This window comes from Dipodomys merriami, unplaced genomic scaffold (assembly GCF_024711535.1).
Source record: "Dipodomys merriami isolate MVZ:Mamm:240054 unplaced genomic scaffold, mDipMer1.0.p SCAF_273, whole genome shotgun sequence".
Lineage (NCBI taxonomy): Eukaryota > Metazoa > Chordata > Mammalia > Rodentia > Heteromyidae > Dipodomys > Dipodomys merriami.
Genome location: NW_027204193.1, coordinates 321,033 through 348,051, shown reverse-complemented (window position 1 = coordinate 348,051; position 27,019 = coordinate 321,033). Strand labels below are relative to the sequence as shown.

General features: G+C 42.7%; 1 protein-coding gene across 7 annotated transcripts in view; it reads left to right on the top strand.

Annotated features, from left to right (window-relative positions):
- The window catches only part of LOC138837635 (mediator of RNA polymerase II transcription subunit 12-like protein), a 213,494-nt gene that overhangs the window by 22,548 nt on the left and 163,927 nt on the right, over nt 1–27,019 (top strand). For 4 of the 7 annotated variants that reach the window (XR_011375387.1, XM_070036563.1, XM_070036562.1 and 1 more), the window contains exons 3-11: nt 919–1,110; nt 5,702–5,861; nt 15,002–15,171; nt 18,286–18,396; nt 19,158–19,427; nt 20,712–20,861; nt 21,846–21,945; nt 22,205–22,341; nt 23,979–24,125. Coding sequence is in view for 6 of the 7 variants with exons in the window: in XM_070036563.1 (XP_069892664.1) it covers nt 919–1,110; nt 5,702–5,861; nt 15,002–15,171; nt 18,286–18,396; nt 19,158–19,427; nt 20,712–20,861; nt 21,846–21,945; nt 22,205–22,341; nt 23,979–24,125 (1,437 nt within the window). In the remaining variant the exon portion in view is untranslated. The remainder of the gene's footprint in view (nt 1–918; nt 1,111–5,701; nt 5,862–15,001; nt 15,172–18,285; nt 18,397–19,157; nt 19,428–20,711; nt 20,862–21,845; nt 21,946–22,204; nt 22,342–23,978; nt 24,126–27,019) is intronic. The other 3 variants (XM_070036565.1, XM_070036564.1, XM_070036566.1) reach the window with 2 other exon arrangements.

Sequence of the window (27,019 nt, the reverse complement as noted above, 5' to 3'; positions counted from 1 at the left end):
TTTTTCTGTTTATGTGGTGCTGAGGAATCAAACCCAGGGCCTCAAGCATGCAAGGGCAAACGCTCTACTACTGAGCCACCTTCCCAGCCCCTTGTTTCTTTTTCATAGTTGCTACTGTTTGCTAACCCTGTGGTTGTTTGTATCATATTATTTAAATTCTATGAGAATGAAATGTAATGTATTTATAAGATTCTTGAAGGTTTCAAGCAGTGTTTTTTTTTTAAATAAATGTACTATTTAGATGATACTTTATTCCTTGCCTTCTTTGTCTTCTTTGCTATTGTCCTTTTCTCCACCCTTTGTCCGTGTTATAATTTGGATAATGTGAAAATGATAAAATAGTTTACAATGCTTTCTCTGAGGTCTTGTTAGCTATACAGAGCAATCCTACCTCTGTGGAAATCCTTGTACTCAGAGGTTGACAGCCCAAGTACAAATGTTAAGCAACTAATTTAATTGTACCTTTTGTAATTTTCCATTACAATAAATACTCTCCAAAGACTTCACTAAGTGTAAGTACAGAATTTCATTTCCAAAAATATGTGCTATTGAAATACAACACGAATGATTACCATCTGGCTGGGCTGTCTCCATTGGTACGCATCACCTTGCAGGGAAATTATTTTTTCCAGTTTGGTGTGCAGGGAGAAAGTATCCCTGAAGGTAGAGGCAGAACTCATTCCTTGCAATGTATTTAGAGTGTTACTCATTTCTTCTTACCAGAAATATCTGAAGACTGCTCTTCTTTCCTTGGCTTCTTGTTAATAGTAAACAGAGGTGCTGTTGTGTGACTTTTTGCCTAGTGTTAGTGTGTGGCGATCACACTGCTTGGCTTCAAGGACTAAAATATATAGTACTGAAATACTTGCTTATTGTCTTTAACCTTTCTCTTTTCTTGTTTCCCTCTTCTTTCTACAGATTGGAGCTTATTTTAGCAGCATATTAGCTGAGAAACTAAAGCTGAACACTTTTCAAGATACTGGAAAGAAGAAACCCCAAGTTAATGCTAAAGATAATTACTGGCTTGTAACAGCTCGATCTCAGACTGCAATTCATAGTTGGTTCTCTGACTTAGCAGGAAATAAACCACTTGCTATTTTGGCAAAAAAGGTATCAAACACTTCTTACATTGTTATAATTATAGTTTTATAAGCTTGAGCTGTTTGCGTATATATTGGAGTGTTTGAGTATATATTATTCTCCCTAGTCCTCTCTAAAGCTGAGGGTCAAATTGCAGGTATACAATACAAGATGTGTCTGCCTTGTGCTCTTTGTTGATTTGTTGTGCTCAGGACCTCTGTGAATGAATCCAAGTGGTCCATACAGCCAGCAGTTTCTGTAGATTCTAGATACACAAGATTTTAAAAAGAGATTTAAAAAGAATAAGCAATAAGACTTTTTTCTTTTATATTTTTAGCTTCCTTAGGTCAGTATGTCCAAGATGTGATAAAAAGATCCTTTGCTTTGAGGTTATTTCCTTGTCTTTAAAAATACCCATCCAAATGCTTAAAGCGAAGTCTGCTTCCTACAAAATGAAATAAGATTTTGACTTTACGTGTGCTTGCTTTTATGAAAAAGCTTTGAACAAAATGTACAGATTTCTTCATAGTTGCCAGCCTTCTTTTTGGAGGGGGCAGTATGTATGTCAGGAGGTTCTTCCACAATCTTTGCCTTTGATTTTTTTCCTTCTTGGGGTATAATTAATATACAGGTTGAAAAATGTTACAGTTCAAACATCACCAATTGAGAAGTTAGAAACCTGCCTCATAGTCTGTATCTCTGCCTTGTTGCACACCTTTGCATGGTCTTTTTCTCATGTTTTCTGATGCCCTTTGTTGTTAGGGGCTCTTGGTTTTGCTTCTTAGTAGTAAGAGCTCATTTCCAGCTGTTATAGGCTCACTTTGGAGGCTCCTTAGCTTGTTTGTTTTCTAAAGTAACTCAGAATATAGTGCCCAATCTTTTCTTGGCTTTATATTGCCCCTATAATCTTAGCTACTCAGGAGGCTGAGATCTGAGAATTGCTGTTGAAAGCCAGCCCAGGCAGGAAAGTCTACCAGACTCTTATCTCCAACTAACCACTCAAAAACTGTAAGTGGAGCTGTGGCTCAAAGTGGTAGAGACACTACTAGCCTTGAGAAAAGAAGCTCAGGGACAGCGCCCAGACCCTGAGATCAAGCCCCATCACTGGGTAGGGGAAATCTATCTCTATCTCTATCTCTATCTCTCACTCTATCTTTATATCTAGTTCCCTACTATCAGAACATTGTATCGCCTTGGATAGATTCTAGTGGTTAAAGGCAACTGAAATCATTGAAAAGCACAAGACTTGGCATCACACAGTGCTGCTATTTCCATTCAGCTAAGCAATGTAACACTTCATCTCCAGGAGTGAACACTTACTTTGTAGTCCCATTGATTGTACCTGATGCTCATGTAAATGATAGGACTTTAGTGTTTTATGGGTTTTAACTACAGTTCATAGTCTTTGTGCTGCCAACCTGGTATCTTTTTAGATTTTCCTTTATTATAAACATTTAGAAAAGTCTATTTTTGGATGTTTCCCTAAAGTGAATATTGATGTAGGGCTTACGCCTCTGTTCTAGAGGTGTAGGGTCTCATCTTTAGGAGATGGATCATGGTGTAGTGTATTAGCTACTGTTCTGTCCTTTCTTTATTAGCAGCTGCCTCTGGCCAAGTCAGGTGTTCCTTAGGTAAGCTCTGACATTAATTCCTTGCAAATGTAGATACTTATTTGTGGAAGCATTGAATATACCTTGAAGTACTCTTGTCTTGGGCATTTCCAGACCTCTTCTCCTCAGCATTTCATCATCTGAAGGTGGTTAAAGCTCTTTCAGAGCTGGATGGGAAAAGGATTATATACTCTTGAGTATTCTTCATCTGAAGGTATTGATCTGTGAGATAGCTTAAGTGAGGTAAACCCATGATCCTGAGTCATCTTTGAGTTCTTATCTAGACACTGAGTACTTTGCTGAGTGGGGGTGGGCCATGATTCTTACTTTGTGTTACATAAAGCCCACAGGCCTGTGAAGGATATTTCCTTCACTCACAGGCTTGGCTAGGGGAGAATAGAAATTCCTGCAACCAGAGGGGTTTTTGTACCTCTTGCAAAGTTACTCCTGGTGCCTTGTTTACTGCCCTGTGGCTGCTTGGGTCATGGGCTTCCTTTGCCTGTACCCGGCTTAGCCACTAGGAGATGCTAATGGTTAGTACATTCCAGGGGCAATCCCTTTGTTGGTGGAAAGCCACACACATCAGGCATCTAGACTTTGTGTTGGTTCTTAGATGCAGCTCTGGATTGCTGAGTCAGCTACAAGTTAAGTCAGCTGGTTGTTTCACTAAAAACATGAAAGGCTTCTTTGTAAGGAAATCCAAGTGAAAGGATCATTTCTTTTCCTAGTTTGCCAAAACTGCAGATTTGACATCTTTGATAGGTGTCTTGTTCCTTAATTCAGTAACTTCTTTCATATGTGTGTTCTTACAGCTTCTGAAGCCCTTGACTTGAGTCCACCAATTCTCTTAGGGCTCTGCCAGCAGGAAGGTTAATGGGCTCATTTTAAAAATTGCTTCCTCATTTCACATATTCCCATGTTTTACCTTCCTGACAGTTGCTACTCAAAAGAAATGTAGGCAGCCAGGAAAGGTATTTAGTGGTGACTCTTTGGAGTTGACAACTTTATTTTGCATTTGCCTTGATGTTTTAACCTTTCGTTATATCTCGATGGGATTTAACCTGACTTGTACCATACTGTATGTTCCAGTGAAGAGCAGCTGCTTTGGCCTTGAGCTGAATAGTTAGCCCTGCACTTTTCCCTGGCTTAAGTGAAAGTAAACCTAGTGCCTTGTGCGGCGCATGAAAGTTAGCTGCTTTTATATCCTTAAAACTTCTGTCACTGTCTTCTGCAGAGAGCAGGCCCATGAGACTTTTATTTTCCTTTTAGTTGTGTTGTACAGTGCAGTTGCCTGTTGCAGGTGGTGTGTTCTGATGATCACACCCAAGAGAGGAGCTGCATGTGACCAGAGAAGTCCCTTCTGTTGCCCATAGAATAGAGTGCATGGCCACATGGCCATCGGTCCAAAGCTGGAGGAAAAGAGAAGCAGCTTCTCTCTTTTCCTTCAGCTTTGGAACAGATTGATATTTTTCTGGTAAAATAGTTACATTGTTGACAATGTTATCAGGCACTTTGTATTCAACACTGTTTTGTAGAATGGGAACTTCTTTGTACTACTACTTAAAGATGATAAAAAATTAAAAAAGATTAAAAGACATTGATTAAAAAATAGTTACCTTGTCAAAAATAATTATCTTTTAATTCTATAATCATCTAGTACCAAGTGTGTGAATAGTCAAATGTTGTAACAAATAGAGAAGTCTACAGTATAAATGAAGATTTGATGAGTCGTGCTATGTAAATCAGCTGGTTGGAGGCCTTTATTTTTCAGAACAAAATCAAGTTAAGAGTTTGAGGCCAAGAGATCGGGGTTCCTTCACAACCCCGCTTAAGGAGGGTCGGACCCATAGCTTAGAGGTGTTCTTCTGGCGTGAAGAACTCCTTGAAAGCTCCCAGTAAAATAGCCCTTGCTATAACTTTGATACACCATTTGTTTTGCACCCCCTAGGTGAGTGGGCTTGGTATTCCCAGAATTCATAAATGAAGTCGGAGCCGTGCCTGGGAGAGGCCTGTGTCCTGGGGGTTGGTCCTTGACGACTTCCTGGTGCCTCACAGCTGGTGGTCTCTCCACATTCCTAAACCGAATAGATTATCTAGACGGTTAGGCTATTCCTACCCTATTTATGAGGTATTGTGGAAGAATGAATCAACAGTTTTAAACCATTCAGTGGTACATTGGGTTACTAATTTGTTAAATTCCACCTTTGTGGTCTGGAAGAAAAAATAGTCTCAAGTGCCTACTTGAAGAACCAGCAAATTAACTACTTGGCTAACTTTCTAACTCGGTGTTTTTTGTTTTTTGTCAGATTCACTGATCCTTCATCTTAGCCTCTATTTTAAATTTTGGGCCAATGGCACTTTTGAGAAGCTTTCTGGAAATGGTTACTCTAATGAATGTTGCAGTTAGGGGAAAAAAGTGTTCATGGATAAGACATAGAGACAATTTTTCACTTGATCTGTCCTTTCCAGTTTTGAGATACATTGTTTGGAATACTGTCATAAAATTATTTTTTTCTCCTCTGTTGATGAGTAGCTTTTAGCATTGGAGAACTTGAAGATAATTTGTTCTATAAGTAAGACAGCACAGCTGATGAAACTGTTTGCCATTGTATTAAACATAGTTTCAGCTGCTTTTCCTTAATGATAACTGGCTTAAAGTATTCCATTAAAAATACTGTTTGGGGCTGGGAATGTGGCTTGGTGGTGGAGTACTTGCTTAGCATGCATGAAGCCCTGGGTTCGATTCCTCAGTACCACCTACACAGAAAAAGCCAGAAGTGGTGCTGTGGCTCAAGTGGTAGAGTAGGGCTAGCCTTGAGCCAAAGAAGCTCAGGGACAGCGCCCAGGCCCAGAGTTCAGGCCCCATGACCAAAAGAAAAAAAATGCTGTTCAAATATCTGTCCAATGTGTGCTTTCTTGTCGTAACGTCCAGCCTTTTTTCTTTTGCTTCCCTTCTCTCTTAAGTTTGTCAGTCATAGCATGTGATGGTTATAAATGTTATTTCTTTACAGGTTCCCATTCTTAGTAAAAAAGAGGATGTTTTTGCATATCTAGCTAAGTATTCTGTGCCAATGGTTCGAGCCATGTGGCTGATCAAGATGACCTGTGCCTATTATTGTGCTATTTCTGAAGCTAAGATTAAGAAACGTCAGCCTACTGATCCTAATTTGGGTAAGTGATTCTCTATTTTTTTCCCTACCTTTCTTCTTTCCCTTTCTTCCTTGACAGGAAGTTATTATGAAGCTCTGGTTGGCCTATAACTCAAGTTAGACTCTCAAGTGCTTGGTTAACCGGCATGTTACACTACTCCTGATTTCTTTATTTTATTTGGGTTTTGTTAAAAGACTTAATCCCTAAGCAGTTGTACAAAGACGCTTCAATTCAGCATGCCAATTTATGATATAGTACATTTTGATCAGTGTTCTTTTCCTGTATTTTAAAATACATATTTAAGTATATGACAAGGTTGCGTTTTTGGCTATCCAGTCTTGTCTTACTATCATTTTGTTGTGCTTGGGTATCTCTTGTTCTCTCTGCTGTCCTCAGCACTTTCTTCAGCATACCCATAAAGTACCAAGTACAAGCAAGTGCATGCATATAGATGCATTGAGTAGCTTGAAGTTGTATTCAGTGCAGATTAACTTAATAGGTTTTGTGTTCTGGCTTTGTTCTGCATATTTGGGGTGGGATTGACTATAAAGTGTAACCTCTCCTAGTGTTGGTTTGATGTCTTCCTTGTCTTGATGGCTGTTCTTAGGATTTGTGAGATGTTTTTAGTAATGATGGCTTTTATTCCTTTGTAATGGAAACATACGTTTTATTTTCAGTTGCTGTGTTCAGCTCAGTTTTGGAACATAGCTATCAAGCGCTGTTGTTTGATTTTATTGAAGGAATTTTTATCTAAAGTTAAGTGGGATAATAGCAACAAAGAACACATAGACTTTGGTGTCTTCATGTAGAGTGACTGATCTAAAATGTAGGTTAAGTGGATTGATGCCCTGGGGCATGAGCAGCCAGCTGAGATGAACTCAAGCATTGTGTGTTGGACAGCTGGCGGTACAGAGGGCCTTGGGTCTATGAGTGAAGTTTCATGTGCAGTTTCAAGGGGGAAAGGGAGTGAGATGTTTGTTTTTGACAAATCTGAACATCAGAGTAGAAATTTCAAGTAGAGATAGAGCAGGTAAGCTCTATAGAAGATTTGTAATGCATAGTCCAAATGAGACCTGAAATAGAAGCAGTTCATAGGTTCTTTTGATTTTAGGAGATATCAAATTTGCAAGTGATGCTTGCTACTTGAGGTAACATACTGGAAATAACATGTATTTGGTTTTGGATATCTACAGAGTTGAACTAATAAGTATTGCTTTTAAAGGAACAAGAATGTCTACGTGTTTTACATGTTTTGGACTCTAACAGAGCAACGCATTTCAAGCAGGCTGGGTAATATAACAATGGAACACCCAAACTTCCATTGAGTGATTAAAGTCTTTATAAACGGATTAGGAAATAGGACTTTACCGTTCATAACAGAACTTTGTACACTTATTTGTGGGAATTTATCCTGGGAGAAGACTATTTATTGCTGAACTGAGTAATAATATTGAAAGTGCTTTTTACTGTCACAGTTACCTTAGGGAATCTTGGATGTGTGCCCAGCATGTGCTCACTGCATGCCTGTGTTGTGTGTGCCAGGGACGAGATATAAGTTCCTCGAGTCAGCTTCCGTCTGCAGTTGCCTGTCCCCTGTGCGTTGCCGAGGCTGGACCAGCTGGTTTGTGTAAGGGTGTTTGCTCCTTCACCGGTCTTGTGGCCTGTTGATTCTCTGCCATGTCACTGTGGCACAGTGGCATCATGGTTCCCTTCTCAGTGAACATTTGCTAGGCTCTGCACACATGCTGTCCACTTTCTTACTTTTTTGGGTACTCTATGAGATAGCTGCTTGTTTCTGATTGCACAGAGGGAGGATTTGCATGTGCAAGTGGTGCAGGCCTCAGCTCACAGGTCCAACGTCGGCTCGAAAGCCTGAACCTGGATGCGTGGTTGGTGGGGACCGGGGAGGCTGCAGACCCTGTCCTGTAGGTGTTTGCACGGAGGCTGCAGGTCCAGATGATTGGAGAAGGACTTGAGATGCACGTACTGTTTCCCAAGGGAGACTCACAGAGGAAGTAACTTGGAGTTCAGTTTTGAAAGAAGATTTTGGGGTAAAATGTCAGGCCCCTGACTTCATTGCTCCACTTTTTCATGGTTGTAAACGTCCATGTGTACCTCTAGTATTTAGAGGAAAACGTTTTCTCCCTTTGAAAGCCCTCTGAAGGAGCTGGGTATCTAAGAAAGTTATTGGAAGTGGGGGATGGAGGTCCATTGTGGACGTCCATTTCTGGATCCTGTTGGCAGGACAGCATGTCCAAGCAGTGCACCTCCAGTGAGTTCTCCGGGACTCTGGAGGGTGTGGCTTGCAGAGCTGTTGCTTCAGAAAATGAAGCTTCTTGCTGGGAAGGTGGCTCAGTGGTAGAGCACTTGCCTTGCATGCCTGAGGCCCTGGGTTCTGTTCCTAGCACCACATAAGCAAAAAAGAAAAAAGCTGAAGTGGCGTTGTGTGGTAGAGTGCTAGCCTTGAACTGAAGAGCTGAGGGACAGTGCCCAGGCCCAGAGTTCAGGCCCCACAACCGGAGCACCCCGCCCCCACCAAACAAAAAAAGAAATCAGAAAATGAAGCTTCTTGTCTGAGTTAGGTTTTAGTGGATAACACGTGCCCATGGCCAAAACACACAGCATGCACGCGAAGTCACTTCTCCACCACTTGGCTGCATCCCCTGACCCTTGGCCTCTTACCTGGCTTGCCTATCTTCTGAGGTCCATTTCATGTACTTTTAAAATAGTCCTTCAAAAGGTTGGTACGTTTTTACACTGTGTATCCACTAGCGTGTTCTTTTAATGATTCTAAACCCTTACCTTTATAAAATCTGGGTCTTTTTCTTCTTCCTGCACAGGTAGAGAATTTACAACAGCTGTATTTAGGACCTCTGGGATACACTTGGTCCTGTGACCATGTGGAATACATTCTGGTGCAGAGTAGGAGACAAGCCATAGTTTATTTTATTTATCTATTTGTTGTGCAGGTCCTGGGGTTTGAACTCAGGGCCTATGTGCTGTCCCTGAACTTTTGTGATCAAGGCTAGTGCCCTCCCACTTGAGCCACAGCTCCACTTCTTTTAAATGGTTAATTGGAGATAAGAGTCTCATGGACTTTCCTTACTGGGCTGGCTTTGAACCTCAATCCTCATATCTCAGCCTCCTGAGTAACTAGGATTGTAGGCATGAGCCACTGGCACTTGATGCAGGTTTATTTTTGCTCCACAGAAGATTGGGCTTCAAGAGACATCAGTGTAAAGCTTGCTTCTTCTCAGTTTCTTTGCTGGGGTGGGGACTCGATGGCAGACACTTGTCTGTGTTGCTCTCTCCTGCCTCACCAGACCCTCCGACCTGGTTCTTCCTGGGCCTGGTGCTGGCATTGCCCACACACCAGGGTGGCAGTGCAGAGAGAGTGTTCTGCGTACAGAGGAGCCAAGGGTGGGCTGGGCTCTGAGAGTACTGTCTCGCTAGAGGTGTCCTCTCCTGGGGCAGCAGAACCCCAGACTTGGTCTCAGGGTGGTGATGTCTCCTACGGGGTTAATTAACTATTCCTCTTGTAGTTTACATACAGACACTGCCCTTACTATTCTGTGCTAGGAATATTTCACCATGCGATGGCTCAGATATCTACAGAAATCTGAAAAGATGAGAGAAACCATGTGACCATTACGTTAGTTGCACACCATTCATGATCTCAGGCCTTGGCAGAGGTGAGGCCTCCAGGGTGCCCAGTGTCTCTCTCAGCTGGGGGTGGATGTGGTGAATACGGACTTCTCATTCTAAGGGCTAGAATGGGGTTGATAGAGAAAAAGGACTAGGAGATAAAAGCTTAAGCCTAAGTTAGCATGTTCACACTAAAATAAGAACTAAAGCCCTAACAGAGAGAGGTCTCCATCCTCTCCAGAAGTTTCCAGGGGAGGCAGGCTGGGTAGGGCCAGGACTGTCCATCCCCCATGCCCCCATGAAGCTTTTTCCGCCGTGTGCTGATGTGCGCTTCCTCCCTCCCCCCTCCCCTCCCCTCCCCCCCTGCCCTCCCCCCGTCATTTATACATTGCTGGTTTCCTTTCTGCCCCCTCTGCTGGTTCCTGAACTTCAGAGGGAGTAATCCTGTCAGTTCTTAGCTGCCTGTTACCTCTTCAACCCAGCATGCTCTGCACAAACACAGCTGTGGCTCTTCTGCCCGTCTCCCTCCTCCTTGGCTGGGCAGAATCTCCTTCTACTCAAGGCTGTGTTCTCCTCCTCTGTGGTTTTCTCTTCACCTAGCCCTGTAAGTCACACAAGTTTGATTTCTCCTGGGGGCACTTATTCTGTGCAGGTTATAGGTTCAGGATGATCTTAATTTATGCATCTGAGCTTGCTACTCCTTTGCTCAAAGTCCTTCAGTGGCTGTTAATTACTCGTCATTAAAGATATTCCGTGGCCTGTCACCGGCTGGGTCATATACCTGAGCTGCCGGTGACAAGTACAGATTTCTGGACCCCACTCTGGGCCTCTGGAGTTGGAGCTGAAATTTGTTTCATCAGCGCCCTCTGGAGTTCATTTTGTAGTCTAGCATTTGAGGACCTCTAGTCTGTTTGAAGTGCCTGCAGTTTCTGGCTGTGGAATGTCTTAAAACCTTCCTTCTAGTGCCCCTCCTCCACTCTCTTTCATGCCCCAGGGCATGTCAGAGCCCTTCCCCCCCCTGCTCCTCCATTCTGCACCTGTTCGTCTCCTCATGGCCCCCGGATGGAGCTGCTGTGTTCATAGAGACCCTGTATCTTCAGATCCCTGCAGTAGCTGTTTAATGTTTGCTGATAAATACTGGTGGCTTTTCTCTATTACTTATTTTGTCTTGAACTGTTCTTCCGATTCCTAAGTAGCAATACTGGGCACAATGTCATTGATAATAAAAACAGTTAAAAGTAACAGCAAAATCAGATATTCAGTACTTAACATTTAACCCTTACATTATTTTTAGGGGAAAACTTAAAAAAAATGGTTTTGGTGCCAATACTGTAGCTTGAACTTGTTTAACTTTTTTCCTCTCAAGCCTGGTGCTCTACCACCTGAGCCACACCTCTGCTTCTGGCTTTGGAAATAAGAGTCTCATGGATCTTTTCTGCCAGGCTGACTTGGAACCTTGATCCTCAGATCCCAGCCTCCTGAGTAGCTGGGAGTACAAATGTGGACCAGTAATATCCAGCAGGATGAAGAATTTATTTACTTAAAAATTTTAATTTTAATTAAAAATTTTTTTTGCTGGCCCTGGCGCTTGAACTCAGGACATGGGTACTGTCCTACTCAAGGGTAGCACTCTACCACTTGAGCTACAGCGCTACTTCTGGCTTTTTCTATGTGTGAGGTACTGAGGAATTAAACCCAGGGCTTCGTGCATGTTAGGCAAGCATTCTACTACTAAGCCACAAACCCAGCCTTTTTCTGAGTAGTTTATTGGAGACAATAGTTTCCTGCCCTGGCTGGTGTCAAACAGTGACCCTTAGATCTCAGCCTTCTGGATAGCTAGGATTACGGCGTGAGCCACCAGCGCCCAGTGATGAAGACGTTTTAAAAGCAGAAATGTGTTTCAGAAACTTAGTGCTCTGTGGTGTATTTGCACCCACAGCCTCCCCTACCCTCGCCTCTCTTACTGCTGTCTTGCCAGGGACCACGCTTCTCACTCAGAGCGCCGAGTCTGGCCCAGACTCACCTCATGACTGTCACCTCATGTTGTACCCGGCCAGCAGTTTGCGTTTGTGCTGTTCTTTTCAGTCCAGACCGCCCATCAGGCTTCCCACCCCTTCCCACCCTGCATGCAGAGAGCATTGCAAAGAGGGCTGCAGGTACTAGGTACTCACACAGGCTCCAGCTGATGAGCTACTTAATGCCTTTATCATGAACATTTCAGTTATAACGGTGTAGAAGTGCATCATAAAGCCTGTTTGCCCTCTACCTTTGTAAAAATTACTACATATAAAATTATTATAAAATTATTTAAAATGTTTACTTTTAAAAATTGTTATTTTTAGGGGCTGGGAAGGTGGCTCAGTGGTAGAGTGCTCGCCTTGCATGCATGAGGCCCTGGGTTTGATTCCTCACCCCATAAGCAGAAAAAGCCGGAAGTGGTGCTCAAGTGGTAGAGTGCTAGCCTTGAGCTGAAGTGCTGAGGGACAGCGCCCAGACCCAGAATTCAGGCCCCAGGACTGACAAAAAAATGTTATTATAGTGTTACAGAGGGGTTATAGTTACAGAAGTCAGGAAAAGAGTACATTTCTTTTTAGACAGTGTCACTTCATCCCTTGCTCTGTCCCAGTTTTTCTCTCCCATCCCCACCCACAATTTGTATAATTCATTTTCAACATAGTGTCCACTGAGTGCCATTGCTGCATTTGTTCACACTTTGTCCCTCCATTTCTGTGCCTCTCCTTACTTTGCCAAAGACATATAAAGAAACAGATAAAACAAAAAGGAAAGGAAACAAAACAGCAAAAAAGAAAAAAATCCTCTTGTTTTCACTTTCTGGAGTTCATTTCAGTAAATACTATTTTGTTTGATCAGATGCACATAAGCATTTTGCTTTTTGTTTTTCTCTTAAGAGAATCCTAATTTGGTTTTAATGTGTGGGAATGCCTAGGGACCTGAATAATTTATTGTGTCCCAGTATTTTAGATCTAATGTTCACGTATGAGGAAAAACATTTGCCATTTGTTACTTAACATGATTTTTTTCTAGATCCATCCATTTCCCTGAAGATGACATAATCTTATTCTTTCTGATGGTGGTGTAAAATTCCACTGTGTACAGGTACCACATTTTCAGAACCGCTCCTCTATTGTAGGACATCTGGGCTGTTTCTACAACTTAGCTGTTGTGAATAGTGCGGCAGTGATCACCGATGTTGGAGCGTCTTGACGGTATCCTGGTTTGTGATGTTCTGATCTGAGTCGATGCCCAGGATTGGTATGGCTGGGTTGTAGGAAAGATCTATGTTTAGTTTTTGAGGAACCTCCAGACTGCTGTCCACAGTGGTTGTACTAGTTTGCATTTCCACCAACAGTGCAACAGGGTTCCTTTTCCCCACATCCCGACCGACATTATTTGTTCTGACATTTGTTATTGTTCAAATTCACAATGTTGGTCAGTCTAACTGGGGTTAGATAGAATCTCAGAGTTGGTTTGATTTGCATTTCCTTTATGGCCAGGGAGGACAAACATTTCCTTCTTTTCCTTTGCCATTCTTGCCTCTTCCTTAGCTCCTTTATCTCTTTAGTGATTGATTTATTAGCTTTGTTAGTTTCTTGAGCTCCTTGTATATTTTGGACTTTAGGCCTACGTCTGATGTTCTTCCAGTCTGTTGGTTGTCTTTCTAGTTTAGTAACTATGTCCTTTGCTGTGCAGACATTTTTTAGTTTGATGTAATCCCATTTGTCAAGTTTCTGCTATCTGCTGTGCCCTGGGACTCTTTTCAAGAAGGTTCTGCCTTTGCCTATGAGTGTTTCTCCTACTTCCTTTTGTAGTAATTTCTCAGGTCTGACGTTGAGGTATTTGATCTACTTTGAGTTATTTGTGCATGGTAACAAACAGGGATGTACTTTTGGCATTCTGGTCCACCTAGCTTTAACAGGAATTTCCAGAAAGTTCCAAGGAAAGAGTTTTCCTTATGTCTTAGACTTAAGTAGGTCTCCTAAACACATGCTTGCTATTCATGGACAAGTTTGGGTTTAGAAAACAGAAGCTGGGCATCAGTGGCTCAAGCCTGTAATTCTAGCTGCTCAGAGGCTGAGATCTGAGGCTTGAAAGAGCCAGCCCAGGCAGCAAAGTCTGAGACTGTTATCTCCACATAGTCACCGAAAGGAAGGCTGGAAGCAGAGGTGAGCTGAAAAAACTCAGTGCCCAGGCTCTGAGTTCAAGCCAAAATCCAAACAAACAAAAACCAAAACAAAATCTTAGTATATTCATTTCACAGAGTAAATTCCCGATCGTTTGGATAAAAGGAAATACTGTAGCCAGGAAGATGAGCCTTCACCAGATTAAAGGGTGTGTGCGAAGGCATTGCAGATTATTTCCATTCTTTTCATAGCTATAGTTTTCTGTAATAAACATGTATTTGTCCTGTATTTTAAAAATCAGTTTCAAGAAGACAAAGTTAGGGGTGTGCAGCAAGTGTGTGCATTATTTTTAGCTCTTGGCTAAAATACTCTGTGGGGGTGTTGAGAATAGTACCATATTGAGAAAGAGCAAGTTAATAGCAAGGCCAGGCATATGAAGGCTAGCATTTGTGATCTTGTTACTTTTGCTTTTGCTTATTATAGCCAAACCAAACATGTCTCATTTGATGGTGGTTGTCATTTTGTTTTGTGAAGCAAGTGTCATGAAACCATTAGTTCATTACAGGGACACAAGATGATGATGCTGGCAATTGATTGTTTAACGTTTTGTTTTTACTGCAAATAGATCCGTTTCAAAGATAATATCCACAATCAATCAGTGGTGCTTTCTGAAAAACTGCTAAACTAGGAACAGTGTAGACCTAGTATTGAATCATCTTTTTGAACTGGTTTATTACTGGAGTTGAATACCTTAAAGCTTTTTGGTATGCATGTAAGTTGGAGCAAGCACTCAGGCTTGAACTCAGTGCCTTGCACTCTTGCTTGGCTTTTTCACTTACAGCTGCCATCCTACCAGGTAAGCCACACTTCCAGTCCAGCTTTTTTGCTGCTTAACTGGAGATAGAGTCTTTTGGACTTTTCTGCCTTGGCCGACTTCAGACTGTGACCTTTGGAACTCAGCCTCCTGAATAGTAGAATGACATTCAGAAGGCATGAGTCATTGGCATGCTGCTTAAGTGGATGTCTTTCCTTTTTGGGTTAGGGTTGTATAGAAGCACAGTAGTTCCTCCTGAGAGACTTTTATGGGGCAGGAACCTTTACACTAAGGTGACGTACTTAAGGGCTTTGGGGTGGGCATGTTTTCTGACTAGTACCACACAGGCAAGATTACATTTTTAATGTAATCTGTGGACTCAAGCCATAAGAGTGCTTCTCTGGAAAGTGTGGCATTGAGTTCAAACCCCAGTGTCTCTCTTTCTATCATACACACACAATTTGATTTATAGGAACATTCTCAACATAATCAGAAATGGAGAGGACAATGTATCATTCTCATACCTTTGTCCAGAATTCAGAATATTTTTTTTCTTTCAGAGTGGACACAGATATCTACTAGATACCTTCGAGAGCAGTTGGTCAAGATCTCTGACTTTTACCACATGGCCTCCTGCACAGGCGATGGCCCTGTCCCTGTGTCTGCCGAGGTGGAGCAGGCCATGAAGCAGTGGGAGTACAATGAGAAGCTGGCATTCCACATGTTCCAGGTGGTCTTTCCATGATAAGCAAGACAGGTTCTGTGCACCCAAATCTGTGTGCTGCATAAGGACCGGGACCGGTGTTGCAGTGTGTGGCTAGGTGACATTATCCTTGCATGGACACACATGTAGAGAAAACGTACGCAAACCTAGAGTGTTCAGCATGTGGCTGTGGCTGTGCTTTGTTTTCTGGGAGTTAAGTAGGATCTTAGAATTAAGGAGGAAGGGGATGCATTTCTAAATGTCCCCTTTAGTATAATATCCAGGTGGTAAGTGACTTTTCCTGAGCTCAGTGTAGTTTAAAAACAAAACAAAACATGGGCTGGGCGCTGGTGGCTCACGCCTGTAACCCTAGCAACTCAGGAGGCTGAGATCTGAGGATCGTGGTTCAAAGCCAGCCCAGGCAGCAAAGTCCGTGAGACTCCTATCTCCAATAAACTGCCACAAACCTGTTAGTGGCGCGGTGGCTCAAGCGGTAGAGTGCTCACCTTGAGCTGAAGAGCTGAGGGACAGCGCCCAGGCCCACAAGTTCAAACCCCACGACCAAAAACGAAAGACCTAAATTGTAAATTAGCCTTAAATACAAGTCGAAGACATATGTGAACTTTTAATAAAAGAAGATTTGTCGATCTGAATAAACAAACATGTTTAAAATAGATAAAGCAGAATTTTGCATTGAAATATAAGAGATGGTAAAAATAATCTAGCTACTCAGGAAGCTGAGATCTATAGATCTACAGGCAAACTAATCCAATTGGCCAGTAAAAATCGAGAAGTAGAGGCGTGGTTCAAGTGGCAGACTGCCAGCCACAAGCAGAAAAGGCCAAGTGAGTGCTCAAGACAGTGTTAAAAACCAGGCAAAAGAAGGGAGAGAGAGGAGAGGAGATGGGAGGGGAGGGGAGGGGAGGGGAGGGGAGGGGAGGGGAGGGGAGGGGACACAGAGCTGGAACAGTGAAGGAAGGGAGGAAGAGGAGAGGAGAGGAGAGGAGGGGAGGGGACACTTAGGTCTTTTTTGTCTGTTAAATAAACTATTAATCCCTTTTGATTTTTTTTTTTTTTTTGCCAGTCCTGGGGCTTAAAGTTAGGGCTTGGGCTCTGTCCTTGATCCTCTTTATGCTCAAAGCTAGCACTGTACCATTTGAGCCACAGCACCACTCCAGCCTTTTCTGTATATATTGGAGATGAGAGTCTCATGGACTTTCCTGCTTGGGCTGACTTTGAACTGTGATCCTAATATCTCAGCCTCCTGAGTACCTAGGATTATAGACATGAGCCACCAGCACCTGGCTACTCTCAGTATTTTTTTTTGTTTTTTTTTTGGGTCCGGTTGTTGGGCCTGAACTCTGGGCCTGGGCGCTGTCCCTCAGCTCTTTAGCTCAAGGCTAGTGCTCTACCACTTGAGCCACAGCGCCACTTCCGGCTTTTTGCTTATGTGGTGCTGAGGAATTGAACCCAGGGCCTCATGCATGCAAGGCAAGCACTCTACCACTGGGCCACCTTCCCAGCCCCTCTCAGTATTTTTAAAACTAGAAATTATCAAGTAAATATTTCTTCAATGTCTTGTCAAATATAGTGTTACTGTAATTGTAAAAATACAGGAACTATAGCTTATCAGCTAAATGTTTTTATATAAAGTCTCAATAACCGTTGTAGTAGATCACTAGTAATACATAAAAGTTACCAGGAACAGGGCAGAATTCCTAATTAATTACTAAGTTGGTTGCAAGGGTGTCTTCTTAAGAAATCACAGCTCTTTGTTTCTGTTTAGAAGATTTATTCTTGAATCATAGTACAAAAGTATATTGTGACGTTGACTATAGACACTCAGAATGCCATGAAACAATGCATTTATGTCTGTGTGTATGTGTATGAAGGTAGTGGATGAAGAATGCTGATATTGGATGCTTACGGTGTTTGCCAAGATCAGTGGCGTGGCTGGGGATGTCACACAAGAGCCCTTGGCTAGCCTGGGCACAGCTCTAGGGTGCGGGTTTAAAGCAGGGGATTGGTGGAGCGCCTCCACCCAGGGGGATTTGAAGATCTGTAGAAATGTTACTTTTTAGCATGATTATGTTGGACTACTTCCATATGATTTTATTGTGCATTTCCTCTATTTCTTTATATAATTACTGAATTGATTGTTTTGTTTTTTCTTTTCTGTCAGTCATGGGGCTTCAACTCATGGCTCTTTTTGCTTCACTTCTGGTTTTTGAGTGGTTAATTGGATATGTCTTTGAGCCATAGTTCTCAGATCTCAGGCTCCTGAGTAGCTAGGATTACAGGTGTGAGCTGTCAGCATCCTGCATTAAATTGATTTTTAAGGTTTTTTTTGTTTTGTTTTGTTTTTTGTTTTGGGTCTGGTCGTGGGCCTGAACTTTGGGCCTGGACGCTGTCCCTCAGCTCTTCAGCTCAAGGCTAGCGCTCTACCACTTGAGCTCCAGCGCCACTTCCGGCTTTTTTCTTTCTGCTTATGTGGTGCTGAGGAATCGAACCCAGGGCCTCTGACATGCAAGGCAAGCGCTCTACCACTGAGCCACCTTCCCAGCCCCTGATTTTTAAGTTTTTATTTATCTATTTTGCTAGTCTGGGGGCTTGAACTCAGAGTCTAGATGCTGTCCCTGAGCTGCTTTTGCTCAAGTCTAGCACTCTGTAAGGTTTTATTTTTATATGTAGGCTGTAATCTCAGTCACTTTAGAATAGCGAGGAAGGCTCCTAAGGGTACAGGTTTTGTTGAGATGATAATATACATGAGCAGTGCTTTTCTTTATAATCATCACCGGTTCCAGATCTCCTCTGTGAGCTTAAGTTCATTCACATTCCCTTAATTAAAATCTTGCCAGGGTCCAATTTGTCCTGGGAGTGTGATACTTTCTGAGTTTCCTTATTTTTCAGTTTTTGTTAAATTTACTGTTTAGAGTGAAGCAGATTACCAAATAAAAGGAGCAAAAACCCCAAACCAAATATATGAAATATATTTAGAATTGGGACTGTGATTAGTGAGACCATGTCTTATCTATTAGTAAAACAATGGTTCAGTTACACTTAAGCAAAAGAAGGATAATGTCCCTTTAAAAACATAGTTTTTCTTTAACATTGTTATTGTACTATTTTTGCTCATTTAAGGAAGGAATGCTGGAAAAGCATGAATATCTTACGTGGATCTTGGATGTTCTAGAGAAAATCAGGCCAATGGATGACGATCTTCTTAAACTCTTGTTACCACTAACGTTGCAGGTATGGTACATGCCACCTTGAGCCAGTTGATTTTTATGAGACCAATAAGAATGACTAGCTAAGTCATGAGGGATAGAAAAACATTCCTGTTGAAACAGAAGGAAAAACATCTTAAATGCTCTGATCTATGAAGCCATGAGATGTTTCTACTGGATTGCTGCATTTGTGTTCACTTTGTGGCTTTCATCTTCATGTAATCTCACCACACTCTTTCTTTCCTATGTCTGTACTAAGCAAGCAGTTCTTTACATACTGTATCCTTGTTCACAAAGGCTGTGAAAAGAAAACAAATTACCTCATTTAAAGAATATAATGATTTGTCTGAGAGCTGTGAAAGTTGAGGTGTCAAAACTTTTCTTCCTGGAGGAGTACCTGCATGTGATGAGCATGTGATACGGAAGAGTGTCTGGTGAACCACAGTTCTCGCTGGAACTGTAGTGCTGTGCCCTCTCCTGAGGGGCAGCCGAGCACGGGACTGGACCTGTGCTCAGTGTGAACTGTGTTTAAAGCATACATCAGGTTATAGATTTAGTGTGCAAAAAAGTGTATACGGTAATACTCCTCAGATTGATCTGTGTTCAGATGATAACATTTTGGTTATATTGGGATAATTACAACATATTACTCTTTTAATTTTGCCTATTATTTTTTAAATAGTTTTCAGAAAATTTATGTATGTATCTCACGTTGTATTTCTGATGGACGGTATTGGTCCATATAGTTTCAGGTCTGTGTTAGTTATTTGCTCTCCTTTTCCTCAGTATTCAGACGAATTTGTTCAGTCAGCCTACCTGTCCCGACGTCTTGCCTACTTCTGTGCCCGGCGTCTCTCTTTGCTGCTGAGTGACAGCCCCAGCCTGCTGGCTGCTCACTCCCCTCACATGATGATCGCACCAGGCACTGCAGGCATCGGGGCCCCCAGCCCCGGGCCCCCCGGCCCTGGCGTGATCCCTGTGCAGCTGGCATTCTCGGACTTCCTTTCCTGTGCACAGCATGGCCCCCTGGTTTATGGACTCAGTTGTATGTTACAAGTAAGTCCACGGCTTGTTTATTTTAAAATTTGGCATGGGAAACAATGGGTTGAAAATAGAACTTTCAGCTATCATGTCTTAAATCTAATGAATTTCCTGAAATGTATTGCTCTGTATGGAGGCTGAGATTTGTTGCATCTATTTGGAAGGAGGTATCCCAGTGGTAGGCAGTCAGAATCATTCACTGAACACACATACAGAAGGTCAGCTGCGTTATCGGGCTGTGGTCCTCCGTCAGACACTGATGCCTGTGTGGTCCTTGGACATCTGCTGGTATGCTGGCTTCAGGCATATGATCAGGAATGACAGCCTGTGCCGGCCGGGGCAGGAGGGAGGCGGTGGGGTGTGGACTAGTGGAGACAGATGTGTTGGTGGAGTTCGGGGACTTGAAGTTCTTTGCATCTGCCATCTACTCTACACCAGGATGTCTTTCAGGCCTCAGGATGCGTTGCATTGCCTTTGTTCTCTGTGCTCATGTACTGCGGACAGGGGTGTGGTAGCATAGTGGGTAGTGAGACTCACCGTAGACCGGATGTTTCTCTGCAACTTCGTGTTGCACTCCTGTCCCATTCCCTCCTAGGGGGAGGCTGTAGTGATCTGCAGTTACTTGGGTGCTGAATAAGTATTCAGAGGATAGCAGGGTAGCACAAGGATTCAGAGCACAGTTGCAGGGACCAGACTTGAGCCAGTGACAAAGCTCTTCTGTTGCTTGGTAGAACTGGAGGAATACCACCTAGCGCAGAGAAGGGTGTGACATCTAACTAGTTAGACTGATCACATAAAGGACATTGTGTCAGTAAATAATGTACAAATCAAGGGATTATTAAAACAACATCAGAAGAGGAGAGTGAGTGTGTGACACATAAGCTTAAAGTATTTGCTGTCTGGATTTTCATAGAAAAGTTTGCTAACTTCTGGTATTGCCCTCCTCACATTTAGGAAATGGCTTGTTGTGCTACTTGAGTGATTTCAAAGAGATTAATTTAGATTTTATAACCTTAGAACTTAAATGTTCTAATTACTGTGTCATTTCAAGTGACAGTTTCCAATGCTGGAAGATAGCTAATAAATGTTACTACTCCTTAATTTCTCAATGGTTATACTTCTTCCCTTTCAAATGAATAATTCTTAGTTTGTCTTGCCATTTGGAAAAAGGTGAGAATGTACTTTAAATTTAGTAGGAGAATACTCTATAGCGATGCTAAAGTGTCATTTTTACTGTGAAACTTGTTACACGTTTCTCCTTTCTCTGAGTATCTGGATTTTTCCCTGCTCCATTCTTAGACTGTCACTCTCTGTTGCCCAAGTGCCTTGGTGTGGAACTATTCCTCCAACGAAAACAAGAGCACGGCCCCAGGCTCGCCCCTGGACCTGCTGCAGGTGGCGCCCTCCAGCCTCCCCATGCCCGGTGGGAACACAGCTTTCAATCAGCAGGTAGCCCTCCACGTCAGTGGGTTGGTGGATGTTTTGTTTTGTTTTCTCCAGAGGTGTCAGGCCAGCGGCCCAAGTCTCAGTTTAGCACCTGGGGTACCTGAGCATCTTTCCCAGCTCTCCCCTAACTCCCTGGACACCTTGGGTTTCTTTTGCCTCTGTGACCCTCAAGAGGTTCCTGAGGGTTGCTCCTTGTCCCCATGCTGGGTGGTAGTTGTTGACAGTTCTATCATCCAGACAATAACTTTGGTCGTGATTCTAATACGTGAGCATATTCCCATAATAGCAGTTTGTGATACTGTTACATCATTAGTACTGTGTTGCTTCAAGGATTCTTGCAAATAGAACCTCAGGAGTTAGGATAAACCTAATAATACAGTAAGATCCTTTTTACCAGTTTTTAAATTACATAAATGTTGGTAGTTTGCTTTCTTGAATAGACAATGGCTTACAGAGAGTATTTTAAAATTTGTACCTTTCTTTTTGGTGTCCTAGAGATATTTCACTTATTAATATTTTTGTAGTTTAAAAAAAAATTTTATGCCAGTCCTGTGTCTTGAACTCCGGGCCTGGGTGCTATCTATTAGCTTCTTTTGCTCAAGGCTAGCACTCTACCACTTGAGCCACAACGCCACTTCCAGCTTTTTCTGAGTTTATCGGAGGTAGGAGTCTCAGAGACTTTCCTGCCTAGCCTGGCTTCGAACTGGGATATTCAGATCTCAGCCTCCTGAGTAGTTACACGTCTGAGTCACCGGCACCTGGCTAGGTGTTCATGTACATTTCATATCCAAAACTGACACTGAGTCACCATGTGTCAATGTAAAACGTAATCAATGAACTTCTTGGATTGCATTCTGCATTTTTCCCTACCTTGCACTGAAGATTGAGGCTCACTCTAGGGAATTCTATTCTAGCAGAAAAGCTTGATTTTTAGACAGCCGCTGTGGCGCCTGAAGCACAAGTTAATTAGAAGCAATTATCTTTTAGGTTCGGGCAAGGATTTATGAGGTTGAGCAGCAGATAAAACAAAGAGGCCGTGCAGTGGAAGTTCGGTGGTCTTTTGACAAGTGCCAAGAGTCAACAGCAGGTACAGAACACGACAAAAGAGTGAGTGCTTTGGCGTGTTGGACAACCACATGAATAAAGGAAGCATTGATTTGAGGCCATTCCTCGGCTATGGTTGTGTGGGGAACGTCCTGTTGGGTGGTGTTGGCAGTTCTTTGCTTCTTAGTATATGCTGAGAATGATACATGGCATTCCCATTGCCTTACATAGTGATGATATTACACTTCGCTGTCTGGCTTCACTTGGTCTGTTTTAGCTGCCTGCTTACTTTCTGTCTCTAGGGGTGACAATTGGTCGGGTTTTGCACACCCTGGAGGTCTTGGATCGTCACTGTTTTGACCGAACTGATCCCAGCAATTCAATGGAGACACTTTATCATAAGGTTTTCTGGGCAAACCAAAACAAAGACAACCAGGAGGTATAGTTAATATTTTATTTCTTCTTTTGCCTTTTGTTTCCTTAGCTTCTTTTAATTAAATATTTTCTGGTTGTTATTACCATTTTGTAAGTCAGGTAATGTGTACATTTCTTTTCGCACAGTTTAATGTCAGGCAACGAGTACATTTCTTTTCGCACAGTGTCACCCCTTCCTTCACTCTCTTTGTTTTTCTCTCCTGTCCCTATCCACAAGTTGTATCCTTCATCTTCATGCTAGTGTCTAGTGACACTATGTCACTGCTGCATTTGTTTACCCTTTGTCCCTCCATTTCTATGCCCTTGCTTATCTCTTCGTACAAACAAACAAACAGGACAAAAAGAGACGCTTGCTTATTTCTTTCTCTTTCTTTAATCTCGGACAGCTTTTTCTGTGACGTGTATGATGTCTTAGGAAGCACATGGCCTTGGAGGTCTTTCTCTGTTGGACGAGTCAAAAATCAGCTGTATTTGGCTGTCTGTGTCAAGAGACCAGTGGGAAAGATTTCTCTTGGATCTTTTACCATCCTCTTCATTTTAGTTTTAGCTTGCTATAGTTTCATGATTGGACTTTATACAAACATGCTTTGGCTTAATTTAGGGGGAAGGTATATTGATAGCCTAGCAGAGGGCAGGCTGTGAAAATTTGTGGTAATTGTCTGAAAAATCTTTAAATACAGAGATTCAGAACCAATAAAGAAAGCAAAACTCTGTGTGTGTGTGTGTGTGTGTGTGTGTGTGTGTGTGTGTGTGTGTGTCTTTTACGTATACTTCTCTAGCTTGACAGAGGAGACAGTGCTATTGGTTTGGCTTGAGGATGGCAGGTGTGGGGGGGCAGGTGCAAACTCAAGGAAGTGTTGTCGGAATCTTCTCAGAGACAGACTTCTTTTCTGGGGGCCTGTGTCTTACTGACAGGGCTTTTTTCACTTGACTGGATAACACCGACTACATTGTGGAGGTTGGTCTACTTTATTCTGTCTACGGATTTCAATGTTAATCATATCCAAATATCTGTAGCCACAGCTGATGTTTGACCAGGGATTGATTATACAGACTAGCCCAGTAGGCATGCAACATTAGCACAGTTTTTATATTCTCCTAGTAATAGATTGTTTCATCAATGACTACTCTATAAACATAATACTTTTAATTGTTATGTCAATCTTACTTGGAAGAAATAAAAAGAATTTTTTCCCTGCAACAAAACATGCCCATCTTCAATTTATGTAGAGTTATGCTAGACAAAAGAAATCAAGGAGTAAGTCTTAAGACATTATCATAAACAACTTTCATTGTTGCCTCTGGGTATGCATGTGTGGAAATGAAAGGTGAAGCAAAAAAAGCCTGAACCTTGACTATTCCTGCCTTATGTGAGCCTGATACCCATAGCAGCCTTCTAAGAAGGGCTTACAGACCAGGATCAAGACTGTAGGTGACAAGTAGGGAGGGTCCAGCATCAGATGGAGCAAGGTACAGACTGGAGGCCCTGCCTCTTGTGACTGACTCTGTTGACACGCACAGGAGAGCAGGCTGATTGTGTTCTGCAAAGTTCTCTACTCACTGAGGCCAAGTCGGATAGGTGCTGTGCAGCTGTCTCTGTGATAGGGTGTTCTTAAATAAAAGCACTCTGTTTTTTCATAGGGAGGTTTGCTGAGTTTCTGTGCTAAGTTGCCAAATCCATCAGAGTACTTCAGCCCGTTGTTACTTGACTGTTACATCCAGCTTCAGAACCATTGCCTCGTCCCCTCAAGGAAATTCACAGGTGTTTCAGGGGAAACTGAAAACAAGGTCAGGAATTGTGTTGTTACGTTTCTGAACAGCAAGGCAAATTGTATGCTGTGATATTTTTTAATAAATCACACCCTCTTCAGGATTCTCACTAAAGCTCATCTATCTTAAGTGAGGAATGAAGCATTTCACTTTGGTAGACATTAAACTTCTGTTTCTACTACATTTTTTTTTTGTGTGTGTGTCTGGTCGTGGGGCCTGAACTCTGGGCCTGGGCGCTGTCCCTCAGCTCTTCAGCTCAAGGCTAGCGCTCTACCTCTTGAACCACAGCGCCACTTCTGGATTTTTTTTCTGCTTATGTGGTGCTGCGGAATCGAACCCAGGGCCTCATGCATGCAAGGCAAGCGCTCTACCACTGAGCCACCTTCCCAGCCCTCTACTACATTTAAAGAAATCAAAGAGGACACCAGGAAGTGGAAAGGCCTTCCATGTTCAGGGATAGGTAGAATCAATATTGTGAAAATGGCCATACTGCCAAAGATGATATACAAATTCAGTGCAATCCCCATCAAAATCTCAATGATGTGCTTAACAGATATAGAGAAAACAATCCAAACACAGAGAACAGCCGAAGACAACAAAACAATTGTAGGCAAAAAAAAAGAAAAAAGTAAAAGCAATGCAAGTGGTATCACAATACCAGATCTCAAATTCTACTTCAGAGCCATAATAACAAAAACAGCTTGGTAGTGGCACAAAAATAGACCCAATGATCAATGGAATAGATTAGGAACCCCCCCCCCCCCAATAAAACCCTACACCTACAGTCATCTAAAAGTTTATAATAGACAAAACTATTGTGGTGGTGTAGGTAATATGTACATAGAGACCGTTTTTCCCAGAAAAGCCCACCAGAGGGCAGTGTGTGCCTCTCATGGGACCCTGGCTGACTGGAAAGAGACGGTGCCAGAATGTGTGTCCAGCACCCTCATGTGTTAACAAGGACAGTGCCCACCATGTTCATCTCAAAGGAAACTTGCTTTTGAGGACTGTGACGGAAGGTGCTGTTGTGAATAAAAGTAAAAGAGCCACTGTTATCAGTGTTATATCTGAGAAGCCAATGTGATGGAGCTGGTATGTGAACGAAGGCAGGGGCTGAAGTGGTTTTGAGCTTGCTTGTACTGGAAGCGTGTGGAGGACTGCTGTGGCTCTGGCTACCACTGCTGCGTGGGAAACTCCCACTTCACCCTCTCCCTTCTCTTTTCTTTGGAACTGCTGACATAACGTCTGGTCTTCTCTACTTCCTTGTAAGGAGTAGGAGGTCGTCTGTGCAGAGCGAAGGAGACAGGATACTAGGTTCAGATGGGTGTAATGGCTTTTGTTATTAGGGGAAAGCCAGTTGGGAACTGTGATGCCTCAGATGAAGCCCTGGGACATCTGGGACTTGCCCGTGGTCACTGGAGTGAGGGCAGTTGTACCCTGTGCTCCGACTCGCCCTCTCCCTGTGGAACGCACTGTTTTTAGCCCTCTCTCTCACTGCCTTATGTACCACGGCTTGGGTGTTGTAGTTGGCGAAAAAAAATGCTAAAACCTTTAGGGTTACTTATTCAGCAAGTTTTTTTTTTAATTTTAATAAGTTAGATGACCAAGGTAATGAGTACATTTCCTGTCATTGTTGCCTTTGTTTTCCCCTACCATCCCTTCCCTCCCACCTCCACAACTACCCACCCCCTGCCTAAATTGTAAAGTTTTTCAACGTAGTGTCTTGTACATCATCTCATGGTTACAGTGGGTCAACCTGTATCCCTATTTAAGCATTTTGTTTTTCCCTTGCCCCTACCCAAATTAGACTGACATCAAATACAGTGAAAACAGGGTTATACCCTGGGGGAGGAACATACAAAGAAACAAAAAGAATCACATGGTACATTATAAATGCGTTAGAAACAATAGCAAGAAAGACAAAACCACTTGTGTCCCTATCTTGGGGTTCATTTCGCTTAATACCATCTTATCTGGTCATATGTACATAGTTTTTGTCCTTTTCTGCTTGTCCCAAACATATACTAGTTATTGCAAATAAGGGAAACAATGGGAACTATGTTTCTTTGGGCCTGGCTTACTTCACTTAATATAATTTTTTCCAAGTCTTTCCATTTCCTAACAAATGGGGTAATGTCATTCTTTCTGATGGAGGCATAGAATTCCATTGTGTATATAGACCACATTTTCTTGATCCATTCATCTACTGAGGGACATCTGGGTTGGTTCCATATCTTAGCTTTGGTAAATAATGCTGCAATAAACATAGTCGTGCTGGTAGCTTTAGTATGGTCTTGTTTGTAAACATTTGGGTAAATGCCCAAAAGTGGGATTGCTGGGTCATAGGGGAGCTCTATGTGGAGTCTTTTGAGGAACCTCCATACTACTTTCCAAAGTTGATGGACAAGTTTACACTCCCACCAACAATGAAGTAAGGTTCCCTTCTGGCCACGTCCCCTCCAGCATCTGTTGTTATTAGAGTTCTTGATTTTAGCCATTCTAACTGGGGTGAGGTGGTATCTCAGTGTTGTTTTGATTTGCATTTCTTTTATGGCTAGGGAGGTTGGGCATTTCTTCATGTGTCTATTGGCCATCCTTCTCTCCTCTTCAGAGAAGTTTCTCTGTAAGTCTTTAGCCCACTTATTTATGGGGCAGTTGTTTCTTTGAGGATTTGTGTTGGGGGGAGCATCAAGTTTTATATGGAATTCTAGGACTCAAACACTGCAGGCTGAGCAGCGTCCGCTGGGGGTGTGGCTTATGTGCCAGTCACTGTCGAGCTGCCGCTGCTGGTGCGTGTAAGCAGTACGCACTTGCTTATGTGGTTAGTGCTCCAGCGCTCTTTGTGCTGGGGATGGCCACGGAATACGAGCCCGAGGGGGTGGGGCAACGGACCCCTGATTCTAGCACTGACC